Genomic DNA, 27135 nt, shown 5'->3' on the forward strand with positions numbered 1-27135 from the left:
CTTTAACTAGTTGAATATGCAACTTAGGAACGTAATACGAACATCACAGATCTCAGATAATTTTTATCGTTCCTACGCAATGTGCATATTCGTTGTACAGCAATTGAAGAAATGCGTTAGCAAATCCCATTCGTGAATCTCGAAATTTTGAACAGTATTTAGTTTCAAGCGTAATTCAACTCCTATTTTTTTTCATCGTAAGTACTGTGCCATTAATGACAAATTACGCCTCCATTGCAATCGAATGCAATTGATATGCCTCTACTGGACCTGAAGTTTTGAAAATTCGAATTACATCAATGTGTGTTTTCAAGAAGCAATGTGAAAGTGTATATTGCAAATTGAAATTTTAAGCTTTCAAGAGCGCGATAATAATACTTATTTAATCGGAAAGAAAGCATTTGCATTCTGTCACAGTGTTGTATTGTGTTCGAATAAACATAGTTTTGCTACTGATTAACGAACTTATAGTTGAGAGGGGGTTTAATCTCTAGAAAGGCATAAAAGAATCCATTGCCCCCTTCAAGCACATTATATTACACTTTGTATGAATATACCATGAATGGAATATGAAATGAAAATGCAGATAAAATGTGAGGCTCTTAACAAGCGGAATCAAATACACAATACAGAATGGTTTGGATTATTCTAGTCTTTTCTAAAAACTTATATTTCTAATCGACTTACATGTATACTTCTTTGAATACTTTTGCAGGCATTTAATGCGCTAGAAACTGCACATGACGCTCCATTAGCAATATTTCGGACGAATAATCCCAGTATGTTAGAATTCACATTCGTGTATTGTCAGTTTCCGCAGTTCGTAGGTCGGAAGTATGGAGACAATACAATTAATTTACAGTACTGGGAAATTCACATTTGCATACTTTTACAGTGGAGATATCTCCTTACTTCAAAGTAGACGTCTTTGGCATATTCTATTTAAATCAAGTAATTTATCTATATAAGCACGATAGGAAAAAGTCGCCCTCTCATTAATTTTACCTTGAACTGACAAATCGATACACACGAAGCATTTGATACTATTCGTATTTTGAGAACGAACACACAAAACTGGAAGTTGTCAACTATATGACTTAACAGTAAGTCAATCTAGCAATAGAGTGCGAAAGAATGTTAGTATGCTTTACAGCATTAAAAATATAAAAATTGCCACTAAAAGGAATTTTTAAAAAGCATAATTTTTAATCTATACAGAACCATAATGTAGGAAACGTCCTGATCTCCGGTGCAGATACCTACCTCGGATATAAAATCTGATCCGGATCGAAGCTCAAGTAGGTCCCACCTTACATGGCCTTGGAGCTGAAGAGGGACGTTAAACTCTAGTTAATCAATCAAAGTACAATTAATATACTGTATATTAGGATAGATTTACGTGAAAACGAGGAGGCTGGAGGGAAACTATGGTGCATTATACCCTGGCTGGCGAACGATGATTTCTGACAACTCAGCTCGCGAGGACAACTGAGGAGTGCGGTGTTGCCATGTGCTTCTCGGGCAAGGGGAGAATAGTTTGCTTCCTCGTTGAGGGCGGCCGGCGGGATTCTTAACATTCCGTACTAATTGTTAATGAAACAACGAATGAAAAACACAATATATTGTATAATATTAATTATGTCTTAGTCGCCCATATACGATAACAGCAATACGATAGAGTTGAAATCTGCAGTGTATGTAAGAAAGAAAACAAATTTTAGTGTGAAAAACCCTATAGCGAACATTGAATATAATATACATCAATGTAGCACTTTTTTTATACGTAATGAAAAAATGTTCCTACATACCTTTTTACTATCCCTGCTCCTCTAGAGGGAAAACACCACAATCTTCGAATAATGCATTCTCGCCCGAGGAAACACTTTTTTCTTTTCAGATGTTTCAGCCTCAGAATCACTATCGCTCTCACTATCTCCAACATTTATTATACGCCTACTCTTTCTTGCAAAATACCTTCCGATTCTAACGTTCTTTTTATATCACCCTATGTATGATCAATTACTTTTCACTACTGTTCGCGTGAAACTTTTTCTATAGCTTCTACGAAGTTTTGCCCAGATATTAACGTGAACAACTTCTTGTTTCCTGCTACAGAGTTCACTTGGCTCCAAATCATTTCAATAGCATTAAAATGACAATGATACGGAGGAATCCTAATTACTTTGTGCCCATTATCCTTAGCTATTTTGTCTATTATGTATTGTACATATCTGTGTTTATAAAGCTTTACTATTTGAACAAGTTCGATTTTTGTCATTGACGTGTTGAAATCTGGAATATTCTTTTGCAACCAATCAAAAATTTCTGCTTTTTTGTTGCTGAGTGTAGGGGCTTTGCATAGTTGGACTGGATGATAGGATGTATTGTCCATCAAAATGACGGAGTTGGGTTTTATGTTTGGAAGGTGTGAATTGACAAACCAATCATAACATTTTTCCCCTGTCATCTCTTCATGATAGTCATTAGTTTTTTTTTTTTTTACAAACAGCAGTAAGTTATTCAGTATGAAACCCTCATATGAACCTGCATGTAACAGAATGAGACGACTGCCCTTTCCAAGAGGTGTTTTTGTTGTGCCTGCAATGGTATCATCCGTCCACCCCTGCGACCTATGATTTGCATTAACCCATGTTTCATCTATCCACACGATGTTTTCTCGGTGCTCTTGTAAAATGTCCCGCAAAAACTGGCATCTTTTGGCAACAACTTCTGTTCTTTCCAACAAAACTTTTCGCCCTGAATACTTCTTCCACTTGAACCCAAGACCTTTTAATACCAACGATAAACTAGTTTTACCCCCATCGAACAAACCACTATCCTTAAGTGAAACAAGTAGTTTTCTCCGGGTGGGAAATTCTTTTCGCTGATAGTAGCCATAAAGATGCCGCCGGATCGCATCTTTTTGAAATGCATCCAGATTTGTCATTCTTGAAGTCTTTTTTTATTTTTTCCCAAAGTTCTTAACACCCCTGAAGGCTCATTCAAATTTTCTGGGCACTTTTCTTTAGTGATCCTTGTCACTGTGTCTGTTCCGATATGCAAAGTTGCAGACACACACTGCACAACCTTAGAAAGTGGAAGTAATGGTCCTCCATTTTCCCTTTCTGCCTCAAAGTATTGCCGCAAATTATACACAAGTCCCCGAGATTGACTATTTAAAATAACACAACACGTTTCTTCTTTCTGCTTGCAGGTACCATTTTCTCTCACGGTCCACGTTTATACGAATCAAAAACAAAAATTAACTCACCCACACAATATTCACACAACACGCCAAAGCGGAAGTTCTAAACAAAAAATAACCAAAAGGACTTGACTGAACGAACAGCAAAAGGGAAGGAGAGGGTGAGTGAAAGTTTGGCAATGTGCCGTGGTTACCATGGAGACGCGGAAAGGTTCTGAGCCTAGGGTTGGTTGACTTGTTGTCTTCTGCTCGCTCACCATGACCTTGTGCAAATTATCAGAAATCATCATTCACCGGCCAGGGTATAAATGTCTGCACTTGCGTGCCGAGTGGCCTATCAGTAGCAGAATAATCGTCGTCACGATCACATAGGCGTTTCAATTCAAACTTCAGGAACCTACTTTATCATCAACAAATTCTAAAACACTCGTACGTATATTATGCTTGGTAAGAAAATAACTTATTTCGCATTTGGAAAACTTCTTCATGCCATTTCGTTGCTCTCTGGCAGCTTTATCGATGTCATCAATTGTGCTACTATTCTGGTGATAGGTGTGTTCCTTTCCCTAGTATCTTTTGCTTGAGGGACGTAAGTAAAATATAATCCTCTGTGTGAATTTGGGCTCTTAAAAAAAATATTTATGAGGTAGAGAGGTGTTTCACATTCATGTCATAATAGGAGAACAAATGCAACAATCATATTTGGAACCTATGAAAAGTACTATGAAAAGTCTTCAAAATGGGAAATAGCTCTCCACCTTATGAAGCTTTTTTTTTTTTTTTTTTCTGTTTCTTTCTTCCTTCAAGAAGTCAACTTTACACAATTCTTGACATGAGGATTACGTTTAACATCTCAAGAAAACGACTATGGAAAGGAAGGAATTCATCTATGTCACTTAGCTAGTAGTACAACTGATGCCACTGATGAAATAACTGGAGAATAATGAAACCGTGAGTTTTTCTCTTTTTTTTTTTTTCTTTCTTCGAGTACAAAGTGAGAGTAAGTGTATTTTGTAAGTGCTCAATATGCACCCTATAGCTGCTATTAGCAACCGTACATCGATTATAATTTGCTCGAAAGTATTAAACCGACCTCGATGTTTATGCTGTGTGGCAACAATAATAAATCAACAAATATAAGCTGTGCTGCTAAATAAACATTTTATTGTCTTCTATTTGAGTCAAGACTTACAAAAGAAAAAAGTTTCAATATTCTATTACCTAGCAACATCTTTTTCTTCGCCTGTCCTAATGATTTTCCATCTTTGAGATTCCGCAATCACAATTCCAAAACAACCAACAATCAAACTTTTCTATGACAACGACTAGTAGTAGTATTAAATTAAATACTATATTTCGTATTTGCAACAATCAATGTCTTTGAATTAATAGTAACAGTATTTCCCTCAGGCAATTACAAAAATAAAGTACTTAATATGGACCTCTGAACTGTTAATCTGAATCACAAAAATATACATATATTATGCCTAAAGATACAAATCTCGTATAGAGCTTTTAAGTGTCACTGGATAGTTCCGAGTATGAGTACCTTTTTGAACCAAAATAAGGCTCTACTTTTTTTGAGAGGTATCACTAATGCGGTTTCCCCATTATGCAATACTTTTTACAATGTAATGAAATATTACTGCCCTGACAAATATGAGCTTCATGTCCAACGCTTTCGTAGAAAAATAGTAGTGTTTCATTTCAGATTCAGAACATAATTCCTATCGCAAAAATATAACTGGCTAAATTATTCTAGCAATCTTATACTTTAAATGATTAACTCCTTTAAATTACATACCCAAGTTGCGTGTCTTTTTCATTTATTTCGAACATCAATTATTGACAATCTCTTATATTATGATGTGTATTACTACACATTAAGTTGGTTGAAGAGTAATTAATTACGTAGTCATGATTTGCCAGACCTATATACTTTTGAGTTTCACATTTTCTACTTGCTTTATGAAGGTAGTTGTGTAGCACATTTTTGTTCGTTGCCTGTATATTCATCTATACATCAAGTGAACATATTTAAGCCCTAATTATGTAGTTTATACGTTCATTTAATAGTGTTTTAAGACTAGATTTTCCTAATAACAATTCCAGTACACATTTCAATAATGTTTGTTAAAATCAAAATATCGACAAGAGAAACAATAACACACTGTCAATCTGACAAATACCCATCAGCATTAACAGTACTAAACACTAGATTTATCTTTCTACATGATTTAGTTATACATACAAAATAAATTCTGAGTAGTAACTTCAAAATATTTCTTACAGTTTTGGAGACTTAAAAGAAAGTACGACATACTTATTCAAAGAGTTTAATTTCAGAAACACGAAAGTTATAACTGTGACTGACTTTATATCCATTTTCTTATTTTATGCATATTTTGACTTTACCTGTAGCAATTTACGCTTTTCTTTTCAACAAATACTAAGCACAAGTAAACTCATTCTTACAAAGTCATCAACAATGCTTCACATATATGAACTACAAAAATAAGTTTAATAACCCAACCCACTCACTTCATGAACTATTACCCTTAACAGTACCAAAAAATAGGGTAAATACATGTATAATGTGGCAGTGATTGCATAAAAAGAAAAAGCTATAAAGCTGTCGTTAACTTTGCACATTGATATGTGTACTCACTGGTTACAAATTCTCGGATGACTAATATACTCATTGTATCTTCAATTGAAGAACAATACATCATATTAATACACAAAGGGTAACAACATCGAGGAAAGAGTGGTCTTATGTTTCATTATAATAAGGACTAGCAACAAATTTCCGATTTCAATCACATCTTTTACGAATATAAATACTTTTGAAAACTACAATAAGCGGGAAAAATAATTAAAGTTAGTTCGAACAGCTGTCTTGTAAACTCGTAACGACTCGCCTTAATCTTCAATAGTATTACGCATTTATTGCACGAATCTTCACTGTCTTCGCTGGCACATTTTTAAGACGTAAGCACATTAATAAAGTAAGCAGAGGAATCATGTGACTTTCAGCGTAGATTTTACACCGTGTAAATAGCTCACGCCATTCTACTTCTTTGTAGTTGGCAATGATGGTGCCCATTTATCTTATCCATATAACCCCCTTTTGCTTTCTTATTAGTGTTTACAAAATATCAGGTAAGACAGTGAAAATTTTATGATTGATCATGTCCACGCAATCAATGAATGATAGTAGAGAAAAGTAATTTTTGTTTAATTTAAAATTTAACATTTAATCTTACGCGCTGCCTTTTATAGCACGTGTATGAACTTACCTACGTAATCACATTAAAAATTTTACGTGATTTAGGTATCTTAATGTATACTTATATGCGCACACGTTTTAAACACGATAATTTCTATTATATATTTGTATTACACACACTTATGTTTTGGAAGTTAATGTGACTATGGAAGTAAACTAGAATCGCTGATAAATCACTATAAACAATAGTTAAGCAGACTAGAATCACGGTAGTTTCCAAAAAAATTAATTCTAAACTGGTGTCTTATGAAAATTAACATAGCTCGTATAGAATTAACATCTTAATACATTAAGAAATGTTATCTGTACACTAAAGCTTAATGCAAAATTTATAATAAAGCAAAACAAGATTATCAGTTATTACACACAAACAAAAACAAAACCCAATATATAAATATCCTGTGTTCCATACTTTATAAATTAGTAGATTATTAAGTTTTTTCTTTTCATTACTTAACTGAGGGTAATTTAATTATTAACCTAAAAACATTCATTGTTGACGAAAACTAATACGAATGTTGCTTGTTAAGTGCAGGATGACTAAATTTCTGATTACAAAACAAACTAAACTAGATACAAAATTTTATATATCGTCTTAAACTGTGATTCTGTACTTTTGGATCGTGATTTCTCTATTTATTTATTTATTTATTTTTAATGGCACTTGACTGCATCAGCAGCAAATTAATAGCGTTGAGTATTTATTATATCATCACACAATTATTTTTGATTACTACATTCAAACCAATGCTACGTACGTGCGTTAGTATTTACAAGGTACCCAGATTAAATCAAATAAACGTTACCTACCTAATAACTTCGTATTTTGCTTTTTATTATTATTATTATTTATACGCTTTTATGTGAGTCCTTTTTTCATTTACTGACTTTATATACCTGCATTCCTGTACACTAACTTTTGAAAAGTTATTTAAATAATACTGTGTATTCACATTAAACAACATTCGGATAACATTAATGCACGATTAACTCTTAATAATTCATTTCGGCAATCAAACCTGGCCAATTAAATTCAAATACTATTTAAACACTTAAATATCAAATAAATAAATAGAAATATATATATGAACAAAATATTACATTTTGCATCCATACTATTAAAATCGCGAATTTTTCAAAATTTAAATTTAGCAGCACTATGTGCTTTACACATGAAACAATTTTGTCTTTTAAGATTCGTATTTGGCTTTTTAGAAACGTCATTTAATTCTGAATAAAGTTAGATAAAATACATATAGAAGTTTCTGCTCTATAAATACAATATAAAGGTTCACAACACTTTATACAGAACTCCACAGCCGCTTGTCATGGAAACCTTCCCTTTACATTTGTACTTCATTCTGCAGAAGCACAATTCAAAAGCCATTCTATGTGCCACCAAAAAAATATTGCTTTAAATAAATATGCGTTAAGGTGTTGCAAGGTAAATAAGAACTGACCTACAAATGCAATCTTCATTATATTAACTTATTATCACTGCTCCTTCCTCCTTTCGTTAATTCGAAAAATCTCTCAAACTAATATTTTTGACAATTACCTTTATACATATCATTAAATCAAGGTCAAGTTTCACTATACATATTAAATAATTGCTCTTGATTGCCTCCAATTGAAAGGAAACTAGTTACATCTAATCATTTAATACTGCGTGTATTTGTCAAACGCACTGAGTTTATTCTAGTTTTGATTAATTCTATGCACCAAACCTGCTGGTAATACTGTGTATGCAGCAATAGAGTTGTGTATTTATTGCCAAAAACAAAATCTATGATGGAAACTCCGTAGTCCGATGCTAACTAGCACAGGCCACAATGTTTCAATTGCTATCAACAATACTGAAAACAAAAAAGAAAAGCAAAAACTAAATAGTGCACCAAGCAAAATAAATGTTCATGCAAATACAAATTTGCTCAAAGAAATGTAAATACATGAATGTGGTATGACAATGTTGGGAAATTATTTGCCTGAAACAAAAATATATAAATTAAATAAAAATCTTTCTTTTGTAAGTGTCCTCTGAACTTTTTTTTTTTTTTTAAATCTAACACGATCTTATCGCTCCTTTAACACAGATAATTTAAGGATGATGGAAAGTGACAATCTTCAATGTGTTACATGCATTGTTTGAAAAAAAAAAAAAAAAAAAAAAATGACAGATTTTACTTTAAATTCTGATTTCTGAATAATCTTAACACTTCTGGAGAAAGAAAAAAATCACTGAAGACCTCTTTTATATATATAATCCTTTTAAAATATTCAAAACTTGACGCAGATAAGGATTGGTTAAATAAAAACTAGAGACTGATTTTAAAAAAATACATCAGTAGTGGACAAACATATCGACATGAGTTGGCAACGTAACTTGACCTCGTCATTCCACAGCGAGCCGTGCCGGAAGTGCACGGATTATTCAGAAATCAGAATTTGACGTAAATCGATCATTATGCCTTCTGTTTATATTTATGATTGTAATAAGTATGCGCCTATCTTACTTTACTTCAGGATTAAATAATGTCCTCCTCGCTGATCTAGTGATCAGAGCGCGCCCCTTTGATGCACGGGGTCCTGACTTCGATTCCTGGTGGAAAAACACTAATCTGAACGTGAAGCTGTATAGTGAGAAGTGCTTTTTCAATTAAGTTATGGAAAAGTTTTCTCCCCCGTGATGAACCATATATGAATATGACTAACATGGTGGTGCATTTCAGATTCCACTTTTTTCTAAACATTTCGTTGCTTCCTTTTTCTTTCCCTAACAAATTTAACGCAAAGACTCGAAGTATATGTTCCTTTAATGCTGTTTGCTTCAATGTTCGAATTATTTTTCTGTAAGTAATACCGGAATCTACGGAATAAAAACGTTAAAAATCACAAGAAAAATGTTTAGTCTTACCCACATCGCGACCCTTATTTTTCAGTTAAAAAAAATGGAGCAAAATATTAAAATAAAATTACTACATTCAGTAAACTTAAGCAAATGAAATGAAATAAAAAAAGCAACTATACGTCATTCAACGAACCTTCTGATCCTGATGTAAACATTGCAGAATTGTATTACTCCGCCAGTCATCGGATGATTGGCTATCGGTCAGCGCTTCTTTCGAGAAGCACGTGCTTGTACCCTGTCGATGTTTTACTTATTCCCGCATGTGGCCATATTGTTAACTGTGGTTCGCGCTAAAGTTGGGTCAAAACCAGTTTCAGTGCATGCGTATTCTCTTTTATTGCGTATTCTCTTTTATTAATTCAATTTAGTTCTTAGATAAAGTCTTGTTTCTGTTGTCTAATTCTAAGGAATTCTGGTAATGAGCCTTATAAGCAAGGACTATTTTCTTCTGCCGCATGGGTGTTCTAGGGCTCTCTAACCTATAAAATCAAACAATCACCACGTGTATTTGTTTACATGAGGTACTGAACGTTCCTTGAATAAACTTTAAGTAATTTTAAAAATGCAGGACATAAGACACAGTAAATGTAAAAATTTGCTTTCCAACACATAATGACACTTTCTTATTCCATAAATGATTTCTAACGTAATAAGTTAATTAAATTTTCCTTATACTTTGGTATCAATATGTTGTAATGCAGTTAAAACTAGTTTGGTATGCTTTACTGCTCAAATACCATTTGCATTTTTAAAATGTGGATTCTGAACAATTCGTTAAAAAGTCTCTGCTGCACACCTGTCACCAGCTTTTTTTCTTCTCCCTTTCTTTTTTAAGGCGGATACGACTCGTAGGAAGAGTTTGATGAAGACATTCTTCCGAGTTCATACAGTGAGATGGAAAATCTCCATGTAGACAACCATTCAACATTTCACATTCTGTTCGAACATGCACAACAGTAGACAATACTTGCGTTCAATGAAATGAATTTCCCGAATTTGAAAAATAATATACTAGGAAAGTCTTTTTATGATTCGAACACAGCGAAATATTTGTACTTTTCTATTTCAACAAGGTTAAATTTTGTAAGGTTTTGAGGTAAGTGGAGGGCAGTAAGGTATTAATGTCATTAAAAGGTTTATTGGTCACTAAGTATCTATAAGTTGTTAATGCGTCCAAGGAAGAAAATATTCTTAATAGTTCAAAAGGATAGTAGATGAACTACTATGATCTGTGTATGCTTTGCAAAGAAGAAAAAAAAAAAAAAAATGATTTAGCTCTTCAGAGAGAATTCACACGAAATACGATGTTTATTACTTTTGCTTTAATTTTAAAAATATGAAGCCACCTCTAACCCTTACTAAAAATGTATATCTTTACGTACAAGTGCATGTGCAATTACATTTAAATGTGCGCTCATATTAATATCAATTAATTGTTGAGAAGAGCAAAACTAAGAGCAATCAACAACAAACCCACCACCATTAATACTTCAAGTGTAAAACTACCATAATGAGTCTCTAACACAAGAAATGGACTAGTCAACTACTGATTTATTACATACCTAATCCATTTAGAACACAGTATTTCTCTTACTTTGACTCAACATAAAAATATGTAACTAGTTCCTTTTAAAAAAATGCACTGAAATAACACTAAAAATTATTTTAAGGGCACTTATATAAGTGAAAAACACGAAATCGAGTGAAGATATATCAGATCAAATTTTGATAATTCATCACCTAAAAGCCTAAATCGTTGCAATTAATTCAACTGCTGTCGTTTTGTAATAACATTAGTGCTTTATATTTTCAATGACATTAATTTCTTTTAATTCAATGAAATAAAATCTAAGGCAAATACGCGTATTATAACATTTTCTCTGTTTTCTTACATACACATTGTAACGGGTATTTATATTGCGCGATTACTACTCAATTGAAATTTACACTCCGCTTCAAGATCACATTATTATTATTTTCTGGTAAAGTTAATTAAGTAAAGTAATCTGGTAAAGTTAATCTAAGTTAATTACGAAATAATAATGTTCTTTATAAAGCACAAGAAACTATACTAGTAGCACGCAAATTATTACATTTCTATTCAAGTTATGTCATTACATTTCATTTCTATTTGTCGAAATACTTTTTTTTCTTTCTTTTCTTCAATTGACACAAAAGCTACACGAATTAGCAGATATTAACTTACTCATGTTACTTAAATAGAAATAAAATCTGACCAAAGCGAATGTTTACCATTACTAATTTGTGTTACACTTACAGCAATATATCATTACTTAATCACACATATCAAACAGGATAATACGTCTAATGAAGACAATAATATATTGCCGAAACAGTAAAACACAGATTAGTAATAGTAAGAGCTTGTTTTGGTAAAATTTTATTTGTGCCGCAATATCAATCATTTATAAATGTAATCTTACCTATTCAAACCACAAATTATAATTTCAAATTTTTTAAAGCGAAAACACAGAAAAGCTTAAGTTTTCGAATAATTCGACGCATTTAATGTGGATTTCGTATAATAATAATAATAATAATAAACCTGTAAACTTTTCAAATAAGTTATATATCTGTTATATCACTTTGGAATGTTACAGTATCACAATGTGAATCTTTAATTTTAGGAACTTACGTCTGGAAATATTCCCGTTAGTAACTTGACCTGTGCCAAATTAGGAATACACACAGCATTACTGTACACACTATGCTAGACATTTTACACTAAAGTTATGAAACTGAAATTATCATTTGTAATTCTGCTAAGACCAATTCGCAATTTCTTTTTCGCTTAAAACCCTGTCTATTCTTACTCGATATAGAGTTGCTGTATTAACCAAAGACATTTACGTACAATTCTATGGATATCGTAATTAACACACATTTTAATAGCTCCAAAAATCTATATCCAATTGTAAAAACTACAATGAATCGAATGTTTCTTCTTTCTGTTAATGTGTTCCATACGCTCAATAGCCAATTATATCTAATTGTCTTACTGCGCAAAAGAAAAGAAAAACAATTTTGCAGACTGGGATCTAATATTCTTCCTTTATCATCCTAATCCGACTCAGTAATCTTCCAGAAATCTAGAAACAATTCTACAGGAAAATAACTCAAGCTCAAAACGTTAACACAAATATGGATCCATGGTAATGAACAAAACCCAATTACTCTATAAATATCAACCCAATTATATTTCAACGAGTATGTATCAATCTAATTACTCTATAAAACAGAATTGTCATCCAATGTGTAACTAATGACACTTACTTGGTAAACTTACACACCCGTCGTTATTCAAGTGCGAACAACACGAATACTAGACTCAAGTATTAACAGCTTGAAGCTTCTTTCTGTTGTAACTCTGCATTCTGCTATAGTTTATCATTTGATACGTTTTTCAGCTACGCACAAAACTAAGTACATCTTTACATAAATAGTTCAAATAGAAGTGCAATAAATTAATGCAATAAAGATAAAATAAATATATAATATAAATACACAAATAACTAACATTAATATCACATCACTGAATCTACACACGATTAATACAAGACAGCGCTGCTATCTGTGACACTTTTATGTTGTTTCTCTACAGAAAGTTGAGGTAACTCGTGCACCATCTCACTAATATAGCAGAAAGATTACGTACACATTGTTATTTCAAGTCTCTTTTCTTTCTTTCTTCTTTCTTCAAGTATGACTATGCTCATACATTTAGAATATAACGAAACTACCATATTTATAGAAGTTACTTTAAACCAACATCAATCCAAGACCGAATATTTCAATTAAAGAGTGAATTATACATTCAACAGCATTAGCCATCACTGTTAAGATACAGTACAATAATGGAAAGAGAACGCATTATGTCTCCAAATGTCTCAACATTTCGTTACTATAAAGAACACTTCTAACCCGAAAGACAATTTTGGCACATGTGAGTAATCTGAAAAAAAATTTACTTCGAAAATTTATTTTATATCTATTCGGCCTTAGTTTGCTAAAAATTTGCAGAAAAAATAAAAATTGTAGAAACCTCATAATTACGATGCACCTAAGTTACCTCAAACAACATTACTTAACGAAACAATAACGAAACCCTGCATTATGAGACCCAGATATGTAAAATTTTTATACGTACACTACTCTCATGGTATTTGTAAATCCTGCTCCTTGGCGCCAACCTGTGATCACAATAACAGCGTCACCTGACTTCACTAGCTTGCGGTTCTTCCCAAATTGAATGCCGAACTGGACTCTTGCATCTACATCCTTCAACCAATCAGGCAAAGGAGCAGCTGAAAAGGGAATAATATATCACGAAAACTACATACAAAAACCAGAATAAAGATTCGTGATTATTTTTATAAGCAGCTAAATACTGAAAGCACTCAATAAAAGAACTGAGCTTTCTAGTTATAATGGGTCATTGTCATTAGGGGATAGATAAAAAGGGACAACACAATCATAACGTCCAGTCGAATGCCAACTGTCAACCACCTTGCATGCTCTCATCAACACAAATAGGACAGCCGCGTGAAAAAAACAGATGCTTTAATTTTGATATATCTATTTTTTTTTCTTCTCATAACCTGTAATTCAAAAGTTAGGTACTCCTGTTCAGTACTTCAAGAGTGTGAGTGTGTGTGAGAGAGAGAGATTGTGTGTGTGTGTGTGTTGCTGTAAAATATCTAAATAATCATGTGATTTTCATATAACAACATTGGGATTCCTTTCCTGTATCTCAATGCTTTAGCCCTTTCCTTTTGAAGACAGTTTCTTGGAAACACAAACATCGTCAGAGTGTTGGTATGATCCAAGTACGTTATTTAAAATTTGACATTTGGGAAACAAATTTGAAAACTGGAAAATACCAAGGGAATCCATGGACATTATATAGTTCCTTACACTCATTTGGCCTGGAATCGGATCAGGGACACCTCATACCAAACCAAGGTGAGTGCTCCACCACTGTGCTTCCCAGAATGCTAATAAAATACATATTATTAAGCGTGATTTGTGATCTTAATGTGTAAAAAAGAGTTAAAAGAGGAAAGAATGAGTGCGGTACTATTGATGAATTTGTTTAGTAGTTCTAGTATATATACAGGGTGGCCCAAAAGTAGGTGAGCAGCATCTGGCAGCTTTTCGTGCTGTATTAGGTAATTACTACGTCAGGCGGGGTAGAACGAAGGCATGTATGGAAGCTGAGAGACAGTAGTGATGCAAAATTGGAGACCTCGACCTCTCGAGTTTCCAACAGGCACATTGTTGATACGCGGTTAGTTGGTGCAAGTGAATCTACGGTAGGCAGTGTGTGTGTCGTGAGGAACTGTACCGAAAGTGACGATGCAGAAATTACGGCAAAATTATATCTCTGAAGAGTAATACTGGGCGGAAGAAAAGCCTCGGTCACACGGATCGCCGAGCACTGAGGAGATTACCAAGGAGATTACCAATGAAGCAAAAGTGACTGCGGAAATCAACTAGCACCTGGAACAGCCTACTGCGACAATCACAATCCGAAGCGAGTTGCACAACTTCAACATTCGCAGTCTGCTTGCAATTTCTAAGCCGCTGATCACCGCCAAGAAAATGATGCCGAGAACATGCAAAGTGGATCACCGATGATCGTAAAATGCGATTTAATTATGGTGGCCACCAAAAGAAGTTTATACTCTGAATTGTCCTCTTCAGACCGTGAAACGACGGCGGCTGCGATACTGTGTGGCAGCAATTTCCTGATATTTCGTCCGTCCAGCGAATGATGCACTTTTCCAAGCTGGCAATGCGCCAAGTCACACTAGTTTCATTAACATTGGACCACAGCACGATGGATGGATGGATGGATGGATGGATGGATGGATGGATGGATGGATGGATGGATGGATGGATGGATGGATGGATGGATGGATGGATGGATGGATGGATGGATGGATGGATGGATGGATGGATGGATGGATGGATGGATGGATGGATGGATGGATGGATGGATGGATGGATGGATGGATGGATGGATGGATGGATGGATGGATGGATGGATGGATGGATGGATGGATGGATGGATGGATGGATGGATGGATGGATGGATGGATGGATGGATGGATGGATGGATGGATGGATGGATGGATGGATGGATGGATGGATGGATGGATGGATGGATGGATGGATGGATGGATGGATGGATGGATGGATGGATGGATGGATGGATGGATGGATGGATGGATGGATGGATGGATGGATGGATGGATGGATGGATGGATGGATGGATGGATGGATGGATGGATGGATGGATGGATGGATGGATGGATGGATGGATGGATGGATGGATGGATGGATGGATGGATGGATGGATGGATGGATGGATGGATGGATGGATGGATGGATGGATGGATGGATGGATGGATGGATGGATGGATGGATGGATGGATGGATGGATGGATGGATGGATGGATGGATGGATGGATGGATGGATGGATGGATGGATGGATGGATGGATGGATGGATGGATGGATGGATGGATGGATGGATGGATGGATGGATGGATGGATGGATGGATGGATGGATGGATGGATGGATGGATGGATGGATGGATGGATGGATGGATGGATGGATGGATGTATTAGGGATGGCCAAAAATTTTCGGATCCGGATATCCCGGATCCAGTGAGATCCGGATCCGGATCTTGCCGAATCCGAACCTAGATCCGGATCTCGGATCCGAATCTCAGATCCGGATCTCGGATTCGAATCTCAGATCCGGATCTCGGATTCGAATCTCGGATCCGGATCCGAAATTCGGATCTCGGATCTGGGTCCGGATCTCAGATATTGATTCGTATCCAAACCTACATCTGAAATTGTGATGATAAAATTGAATATCTAAAATTCGTCAAAACTTTTTTCGGATTCACTAATATAGTAGGATGCTGTGCTTTTAAATGTTTCCATAACACGTTTGTGCTACCTTTGTTCTTTATGTTATTTTAACCTTGCAATATTTACTTTCTTACATAAACTTTCTTATTTTCTCATATACAAATGAAATATCTTTTAGATAAGACCCTTCTAATAGCAGGAATACTGGACAAAACGAACTCTTTATTAATAGTAGTTTCTGACTCACTAGAGTCCAACCATCAACAAATCTTTCACTTCGAAGGTACAACAAAAAATATAGACTGGTTGGCGTGGAACAACAGTAGATCTGTAAACATACACACGAGAATTTCAGGAGAGCGATATGGTTGTGTAGTAGTATTATTAGTATTAATAAAAGTGTTCGTTGTACGACTTTATTACCTAACTTACGGCTTGCCCTTCTGAGGTCAGGAGTTTGTTGAAGGAGTAAATATAAAAGAGATTTCTGTTATTTCTTCCTCACCCTCCAGGTTTCTTTAATCATACATTGCAGGACGTAACCAAAACATATCCATGCATCGTATCATTGAAGCGTTTTGTGTTTTGTATATTAAAGTGTTCAAAAATATTTATCATATTCGCATTTGTTCATGTGATCTCAGGTTCAATTCTCGGTGGAACATACATGAGAAAATGGAAAGCTGAAACAATATGAAAATAGTATTTAAAAGTCAGGAAATTAATATTAAAACTTTAGCTATCTATTGGGACTGTAAGGCTATAGTTAAATTAACCCACACGTTTCGTGACGATATATTAAGTCGTTATTGTTTATTTACTATAAGCTACCAGATACATCCTCAGAGGCCACTTTACACTGTAATAATCAACAGATGAAAACATTGGGAAAGGAATGGAAGGAAGGTCTCCAGAGCCTTAGATCAAGGTACTAACCTAGCATTTGTCCAGTATAACTGAGGAACAACCCTGGAAAATCCTCAGTCAGGATGGCTGGTCTCCGAATTCTAACCCGGTATAATCCAATTGCGAAGCAAGAATCCTAACAAGTAGCCTGAGCTCACTCCGTATTATTATTATTATTATTTAATTAACGTAATGTTCTAAAATTAGTGCAAATTAAACCCTACTTTCTTTATTGCTAATGATATAGTTAATAAGCCTACATGAGACATCAGTCTCCCATTAAATAGGCCTTGCTCAAGAAAGAATACCAGAACTGGAATTCAGGAAGCGGGGGTGAAGAGATTAATGAGGATGAGGAAACTATGTGCGATGCAAAAACTGAGAAATTATGACTTCATCACAGATATATTCACTTACATACGTCAATTAATATTTCTCTGATACAGGGCACTCTACTTTCTATAGTGGCAGGAAAATGGCCCGCTTTTGTAAACGAACAAATTAAGCACGTGCATATAGGCGCAATATCCGTGCAAAGAAACATAGGTAAAACTAGAAAAAAAATAGGGAAAGCGAGGGGAAAGTGATAAAACGCCATTCAGCTTTTTTTTAAAAAGCTGAAAATAACTTAGAGCTACGAAAGACGCGAAGTGAATTTTATTGAAATGATTGTTTTTCCTTAGTGATTAGTTGTGCTAACTATGAACATGAATTAAAAAGAAAACAAGTAGCTAGCTCTGAGTTTCGCAAACTGGTTGAAAAGAAAATATTGGATAAAATTTAATAATAAAGAATGCATTTGTGATAATTAAAACAAATTAAATTCTTGGCACGACAGTCCTTTGGTTCCTATCATCGGGCTTACGTTCATTTGAAGCGGGATTTAAATGCAAGACATTTACAGTAAAAGGATCCACAGCCTAATGCCGCAGACCACTCGACTATGGCTGTCGGGTTTTCTCGGCTAATCTGTAGCACATTTACAGTAACTGATTATTTTAAAAGTTGCTCCTAAATACTGACAATCTAAGTTTTATGTATCAAATATTTCCTGCGATAATACCATACACTCTCCGACTTCTATAGACGAAAAGCTATAGTTACCCACATTATCTAATACAGAAATAAGTTCTGATTCTCTAATAGCTGCTGATGGTGATAGTCAAGGTTCACCGAAGCATGATCCCAAACCCAAACTGAGATATTGATGTCACTGGAACTCCTGAAAAGTCATTGTGGGTAAGTGAATTGCCCACTTGTCAGGATGAAGGGCGATGGTGATGTGAAATGCAGGGCTGTCAGAGGTACTACTTATAATAATTGGATTTGTAATATTCTATGTTGCCGTAAACCCTCTTCAAGAAGATAACTGTTAATTTTAGCTTTGAAAATGTTACATAAAGAGTTTTATTGCTATCATTAGGTTGCAAATAAATCTCTTTATTCCGGAATTATCGGATTTATTTTACCGCTTAACTTTCACATCTCTTCTGATTTACGAATATTTAAATCACGATTATCCCCTTAAGGTCAATTAGTGATATTTTAACTTATTTCGAACCAACTATGTATATGGCTAGTCTTGTTATATGGGAATAATTGAGACTAGAAGCAGTCTACAGGCTACGTTCAAAAGAATCTTGTCCGACCTCCTGATAAACCACGTCTTTCAGCAAGGTGAATTGTGGCAATCCGATACTAACATGAGGAAATCTTCCGGTTCAAGTGAAAGCTTCCATAAGAATCAGCACCCTAATCAGTGGTATGTGCCTTGCTAATTTTTCTCCAATCTGAAAGTACCTAACTTTATTGTTAAAAATGAAAAGGTTTTTATTTCAAACAAGTTGTCATTACAGTTTTCATATTTGAACACAACACTCATGAAAAGTCATGTTAAAGCGCGACTTACTCCTGAAAAAGAATATTTATCTGTTTTTAATTTCTCGTGTTCCTCAAACTACATGCGGAATTAGTGCCTTCCGCTCGCATTATCTAGGTACAAACGCAATGGCATATTTAGGGGAGAGGCTTCCGGGCTTAAGCCCCCCCGAAATCGTACTTACTATAGTAAACTATATGAAATATCTTGCAGAATTTTCACATTTTCAGGCAAAGCCTCCCCCCGAAAGTTAGCAAAGCCTCCCCCCGAAACAAAATCGTAAATACGCCACTGTACAAACGGCTACGATCTTGGTACTAGCACATGTTTCGGTTTCCAGATCTCAAATATTTATATTTCAGCCTGATTCTATGTATGAATCCGAAATTTCAAATCTAGATAAGAGGCACCAAAATTCATAGTTTATTCTCGGTGCTTATATTGTGATTTACTAAATAATTATTAAATCTAATTGTAGGGTATACATTTGATATTTTGAGCAGACTGAGCAAGATAATATACGTAAAAAGTAGTCAATACTTGTCTTAACTGTTTATGTTTTCTTAACTGTCAATGAAATAGGTGCATTGAGGAATTTTAAATATTCATCTCGGTCCTGCAACCGAGTGGAACTAGATTCGACATTCGAACTCTCATCCGGATCATTTTTTTTTTTCTTAAGTAAGCCAAACATTTGATCTTTAGAGTAGAATGAAGGAAACAAATAGACTTGTCAATATTCGTCTTAATTTTCTGTTCTCTTCTTCACTGTCAGGACTTAGTGAAATTACTTTCGGCGAATTTTAGATATTCAAGTTTATCATAATTTGGATGGGATGTGGGTTTGGATAAGAATCAAGATCCGAGATTCGAGATCCGGATCCAGATCCGAGATTCGAGATCCGGATCCAGATCCGAAATCCGAGATCCGGATCCAGATCCGAAATCCGAGATCCGGACCCAGATCCGAGATCCGGATCCAGATCCGAGATCCGGATCCAGATCCGAAATCCGAGATCCGGATCCAGATCCGAGATCCGGATCCAAAGGATCCGGACCCAATCAGATCCGGATCTTCGGATCCGGCCATCCCTAGTATGTATGTATGTATGTATGTATGTATGTATGTATGTATGTATGTATGGTCAGTGCTGAAATATTGAGACGGTAATGATCTCATTATTGTTGTTCCAGTATTCAACAGAAAAAATCCGAGATCGTGTAAACTAAGGATAATACCAATCAAGTTGGTCAATACTGCAAATCAGAGTGAACATCTACTGATAGTTAATAAATCACTTGAAATCATCTTGATATCACCTCTGGATTTGTCCGTATCCGTTCCATGTTTAGTCACTGAAGATACGGTTTTGCGTATTTTATTGTCTTACAACTTTCATCCCTCTATATTAGCATTTTCCATCTATTTCACTTGTTACAATTATTATGTAGAATGTATTCTCAAGAATCACATTTAAACAATAAATCTATGAAGTACAAGGGAGGACCCAAAAGAAACCGGACTTTCGATCTAAAAAATAATTTATTACATTTTTTACAAAATTCTTTCAGTCTCCTTCAAAGTACTCTCCATTAAATGCGATTCATTTCTCCCATCTTCTTTCCTACTGTTTGAAGCACTTCTGGAACTTTTATATCGTCCAATGCACTCTGCGAAGTTCTTTTTACAGCCTCTACACCATAAAAACATTTTCCTTTTAGATTTTGTTTAATTCTCGGAAAATGTCATCATGTTAGTCAAAAAGTTTGGATCACTTTCAATCTGATTTTTCAAGTCCTGGCTCAAATGATTTGATCCTGTGTGAGCAGGCGAGAAACAAACTTAGCGGCAACATTTCTCATTTGCAAAACCTCACGCTGGCACGAGCTCCAACTCACTCTTGCCTGTTTTGAAATACCATCGATCTTGAAACGACGATCCTCGCTGATTTTGGGGCAGATTTGTTCGATGTTTTCGTCGTTTCGAAATGATGAAGAGCACCCAGAACGAGCATGATCTTCAACACTCATCTCACCACACTTAAAGCGCCCAAACCACACAAAAAATTCTGTGCGGTTCATAGTATCCTTCTTGAAAGCCCGTTGAAGCATTTGGTAAGTTTTAGTTTCCGATTTTCCAAGTAGGAAGCAACACACTCCTTGTTCCTTTGAATCTTTAAGTTTTACGTCCCACAGTTATGCCGGTTAGGCTAAAGGAGACGGTGATGACGAGAGATGAGTGAAATGGTGGAATGAAGAAAGTGGGAGGAAACGGGAGAACCCCGAGAAAACCCACGAGCACGGTGTTTGTCCACCACAAAGTCCACACGGCGCGAGCTAGGATCGAACCAGGGACCCCAAGCACCGGAGGTGAACGCTCTACCACTGACCCACCGTGCCCCCTAATTCCTTTGAATCTGCCATAACGATTTCGCAGGCGGCAAACGAGAACAGTTGAGAAAAACAATAATACGATCAAACGTTAACTTCCTACGCAGACGCCGCTTGACCAATTGATTTGGGAAGGTCTCTACTAGACCCACCTAGCAGGAGAACTTTCTACTATGCCTAGGAACGGCAGCGCTCTTTCAATACGATTTCTTTTGGGTCCCCCCTCGTATTAGAAATAAAAGGGTATTTAGAAATACACTTACGACAAACTATTGTTCACACATTGCTAAAACTACTCCATAAATAGTCGATCACTTTCCAATATATGTCTATTTTAAATATTATTTATTTTAAATGTTATTACTTATTAAATTGAAAACTATGTTTGTAAAAACGAAATCACTGAATGGGAAAACTGTCAGACAATCCATAAGAAAAATGACTATTTTTAGCTTTTAACGCAATATTTCTCTCTTCAGTAGGAATGTTTCATAATATCATCTACTTCTTCATTTATTTTACCTTTTGAAAGGTAATAATCTACAGCTTTCGAAAACTCTGCCCTTTTAACCATGGGTGCAGCTGTTCTGTATCACCACGGAAGTACCTCTGATGATGCAAATTTGTCAAAACGTTCTACTTTAAGCAAGACCAACAAACAATATACGAAACCAATGACTTTTCTTTCGGGACAGGATGAAATATTACTGCAATATTATCACTTCTATTTTCTTCAGCATATCTATTCCATTTCAATTACATTCTTTCTATGGGTATCGAGCATAAAGAATATAAATATTAATTTAAAAAGTACTATGCGCTCCGAATATCCGAATTAATATTTCAGTACAAACCACAATGGTTTACCCACAATATAAATTTTTGTTGGTATATTTTTGTTCTTATTTTGTTAATTATTTGTTTTCCTGTAACTGTTCTTACATGCTTCAGTGTAAAATAGCCAACGTGCTGTAACAAACTATAGAAATAAATGAACTATATTGAATGAAGGAATAAATGAAGTATATGAACAAAATGAATGAATGTCAATGTGAATAAAATATATGAATGTTACTATTGTAATTAAAATTTTCTAAATTCATTTCATAGTTCGAAATATAACTTAATAACATGACATGTCATGACATTTTGTGTTCCAAAAATGATTCTTTTATGACAGACGAGAATGGGAAAAATCAATAAATTTGAACAACTCTAGAGACTATAATTCCTACCCTGACTACGATATATGGCTTTAAGAAATTTAAATTTCATAAATCCTTAAAGACACAACGAAAAATACCTGTATAATTTAGTGGAAGAATTCCTCGCCACAAATGGCACTGCCTGGCAACTTGCAAGTTGCGAGTTACAGTTATAATAGGGCATCGAGGGCGATACTTGGAGATAAGCCTCGCCGAACGACCTGTTGTAGTTAACACAATAATCGCTGAAGCCAAACATTTAAATGATGCTTCTACAGAAGCAATTGCTATCGTGTGAGCAGTATCCGTTGGAGGTTTCACCTACAAAGAAAAATAATTGTTTAAAACATTGTTTATCATTCATCTCGCACGGCATAAAAACAAACTAGAGAAACTATATTAACTAATCGAAGATTACAAGGTTTCACTTTTAGATTTTTTGATTCGAATTGCACATATTTTCCACAATAAGCTTTCTTTTTCACGTAGGAGTCACATTATATTTAAATTGTATATGTAGTATGCTTTCTCACTGTGTTTACTGCTGAACAAACAACTAATATACTAAGCATGTAAGGATGAAATATTAGAGCTTTATCCATTACACGAACTATAGTTAAAATAAAAATCTGACTTCAAAAATTATGCACTTGTACGGAAAGTGCTCTCACTCAGATGTTACGTTTTTTGACGACTGCGAAATAATTAAAATATCCACACACAATATGAAACCAGTTTATATTGTAAAGAGTAATACTAAAAGTAAGTTAAAGTACACAGTTTCTGAGTTAAAATAACACCACCAAGTGTATGAGATAAATCATCGTATAGGTCTATGAAACTTGTGGACAATATGAGAGAACTATCAATTGGTTATCAATATATATAGACGAACTGCTTGTTGCGTGCTCGTCTGAGAGCGAATTTGGCAATCTGAAATAAGTATTTCAAGTACAATTAATGAATTCGAACAAACCTGAAAAGTTAAAATCAATGACTTTTACATGCATATTAAATTTTGAATAGAGAACTTGTATGAGAGAGTTCCTCTGTCCCTGCTGCATTTCACTTTAAACTGTAGGTCAACGTCTCTTCTAGTATCCGGTTAAAAAAGGGCTCTAACTATAATTGTAAGAGAGTGAGTATAAAACTTCAACGCAGAAATTTAGTCTTATTTAGCTTGAATATTGTGTAATATACAAAACTATTATTATTATTATTATTATTATTATTTGAAATACTGAAGATATAAAAGAAGTTCTTCTAGAGAGAAGGCAGCTAAAATGAATTAAAATGAAGGAATGATAAATACTGATTTCTTAATTTAACTTATTAATCTGGAATGCTTAGGTAAGAGTTGTGTGAAGCAATAGGTGAAGCAGCTGTGGTAATTTAATCTAGCAAATTTCAACGTAAAATATGAACATTGTTACTAAACAATTGTAAATGGAGTACAATAATCACATTAACGGATGAAGAAGAAATAGGTTTGTTCTTACTTGCAAGGTTAATTTAACAGGGTGTCCACACAATTTGGCGGAAAAAAAAAATCAGACTTTTTCCTGGCTTTCCATGACTAAAATTCCAGATTTCCCTGATCATTGAATAATTTAAGAACACAGAAAAAAAGAAAGAAAACTCCAACCTTCACCTTCCCCATAGCTAGTTGTTCTCTCTACACTTCTGTTTCTTTTTTCTAATTTCTTTAATCCGAAAGAATGTAAATTTACCCATATGCATTCAGCCGATATTGATTACATATTATACAAAATGTACAGTTACAAACGAAAGTGTGTGGTATACAAAGTACTTAAGATATGAAAAAAATACACGTTATATACTCACACATTATAATACCAATTGCACAGCATTATAATACTGCCTATTGCAATAAACAGGTCAAAGATTTCATAAACATTAGTTTTAACAACAATTTCAGAGAACAGTGTCTCCCTCAATATCATTGGAAACACCACATTTTGCATCCAGTAACATTAGAGAAATTAACACTTCTATTTGATAAATTCCATAATTGAACAATGGACTTAAATCGATTTTTCCCCGACTTTCCCTGACCAATCTGCCATTCCCTGTACATTTTTACTTCTCTGACTTTTCCCTAAGTTTCACTGACTTTCCAGAATGTGAACATCCTGTTTAAAAATTAAAACAATACTTCTGCTTCTTTATTATGAGGCCATTAACCTCGATGTAGCTCCTAGTTTACACGTTTTTACTTTTCCTTTGCTATATTTACACTAGTTACCTTATCTGCCAAATCCACAAACAATTGCTTATGCCATAATGCTGATTCAGCTTCTTTGCAAATGTTGGCCATAGTTCGTACGCATTCCAATGGATAGTCTCCTTTCGCAGTTTCTCCCGACAACATGACACAATCTGCTCCATCCAGAATGGCATTTGCTACATCGGAGGATTCAGCTCGTGTAGGGCGAGGTTTCTTTACCATAGACTCCAGCATTTGAGTAGCACAGATAACTGGTTTCCCAACCTGTAAAATACAAAAAAGGAATATTACATAAAAATAAATATCAGTAATACCAAATAACTAAATAATAAACTATTCACAAATACATACACGCTCAAGCGTAATACAGTGCTGGAAATTGGTATAAAGGCAGAGGGACATTTGAAAATAGGAGGAGGCAAGATTGCCGATGATGGGTAAAGATGATATATTTACAAAGTAACATTGTATACTGTACAAAATCAAAGGCGTATCATTTGCAATACGTCACTGGCTCGCGTAGTTTACTCAAAAAAAGAAAGAAAGATCATTTTCGGGTGGAAATTATTATAAAGGTATCCATTGTCTTTGACAAAAAATACAGAATGGAAAATAGATGATCAGTACTCAATTGACTCTCCTTTCTTCTGAATGAGTTGGAACATACGCTTCAGCATTGTGTTTATGAGGTATCTTAGTTGTTGCAGTGGAATCGCTGACGACTCTTCTCGTATCGCGATTTTCAACTCAGCAATCGTCCCAAATTGCCGTCCATTGCAATAAACATCGCGCGCAAGGATGCCCCATAGGTTTTCTATCGGGTTAAGATCCGGACTTCTCACTGGCCACTCCATAGCCTTGATGCCTTTATCTTGAAACCACTTTTGAGTTGCTGCTGCCCTACAGATAGCAGCATTGTCCTGCTGGAAAATTAGGTTCTGATCGTTCAACTTCTCATACATCCGCAGCAATTCTATTTCTAACATCTCTGTGTACGTTGATGAATTCATTTTGTTGTTGAGCCATGCAATATTGGATATACCTTTAACACAAAACGCTGCTCAAATCATAATACTTCCTCCTCCAAAATTTCTGCTCATTTGCACTTTCTCCTCTTCCCTAAAGGTCATGATAATAGTATTGAAAACCATCTGGACCATCTAAATTGAACTATTTCTAATCATTACGCACAACATGATTCCATTCGGATGTCCACGACATATGCGTTTCCGTAAACTGGAGTCGCGCCTGCTTGTGGGTCGCACTAAGAGGTAGTTTACACTTCCGTTTCTTGAATGTAAGATGTGGATCTTGAATCAAAATTTGACGCACTCTTCTGGATGTGACTGGTTAACTTGCAAGAAGCAACAATTTTGGAGGATGACAAATTTCCAGTCCTTGCCTTGCACACAAGTCATCGTTTCGCAGCCTCCGAGAGCTTTCTCGTTCTACCATACTTCCCGTTCTTTCCGTATTGTGCGCCTAACCGAACGTAATTATCAACTACACATCTTGAACGATTTAACCGTTTTGCAATTTGCCGATTTGACAGACCCATATCTTTGTTCGCACAGACACGTGCTTGTTCCTCACTCGACAACAATTTTCCGCGAGGCATGACCCACGTTCACACTCGCGCTTCTCTTATCGCACTGTCAGCTGATTCTCAAAGGCGCATCAGGAGTAGTGCTGAACGTGTAGAGGGCGACAAACGACAAGTAACCGTGAGTGCCTTTATACAAATTTCCACCCGGCAATAGTCTCATTTCTCTTTTTGTGTAAACTACGCGTGCCAGTGACGTATTAGCAAACGATAAGCCTTTGATTTTGTACAGTATACAATATTACTTTGTAAATATATCGTCTTTATCCATCCTCAGCATTTTTGTCTCCTATTTTCAAATGTCCCTCTGCCTTTATACCAATTTCCAGCACTGTATCATTGTAAGTAGCAATAACGCTCCTGGAAAACCTTAGGAAGGGGTTCACCAATTTACACTGCGTGTTAACTATGCATAATCTATGATTTCACTTGAGCAAATTATTTTATTTAGTTGAAAAATAATATAATACGATTACTTTTGTGTGACTGTTTAACAATTTAAATATATATGCAAGCTACGTTACTTTCATACAATGGCTAATTAATTCCAAACCTTCTCTCATCTTTGGATTAGCAGATGATTAATGTGTGCTTT

At 35.0% G+C, this 27135-nt stretch overlaps 1 protein-coding gene across 4 annotated transcripts in view; it reads right to left on the minus strand.

The window, feature by feature from the left end:
- Window positions 1-4347: 4347 nt before the first annotated feature.
- Window positions 4348-27135, minus strand: part of LOC145678547 (pyruvate kinase-like) — a 145751-nt gene continuing 122963 nt past the window's right edge. For all 4 annotated transcript variants that reach the window (XM_081748830.1, XM_081748829.1, XM_081748828.1 and 1 more), the window contains 4 exons: window positions 24956-25201; window positions 22788-23010; window positions 13571-13727; window positions 4348-8350 (listed from right to left, as the gene is read on the minus strand). In XM_081748830.1, coding sequence (XP_081604956.1) covers window positions 8332-8350; window positions 13571-13727; window positions 22788-23010; window positions 24956-25201 — 645 coding nt within the window. In that variant the 3' untranslated portion in view covers window positions 4348-8331. The remainder of the gene's footprint in view (window positions 8351-13570; window positions 13728-22787; window positions 23011-24955; window positions 25202-27135) is intronic.

Source organism: Thermobia domestica, chromosome 2, assembly GCF_964235325.1.
Source record: "Thermobia domestica chromosome 2, izTheDome1.hap1.1, whole genome shotgun sequence".
Taxonomy (NCBI): domain Eukaryota; kingdom Metazoa; phylum Arthropoda; class Insecta; order Zygentoma; family Lepismatidae; genus Thermobia; species Thermobia domestica.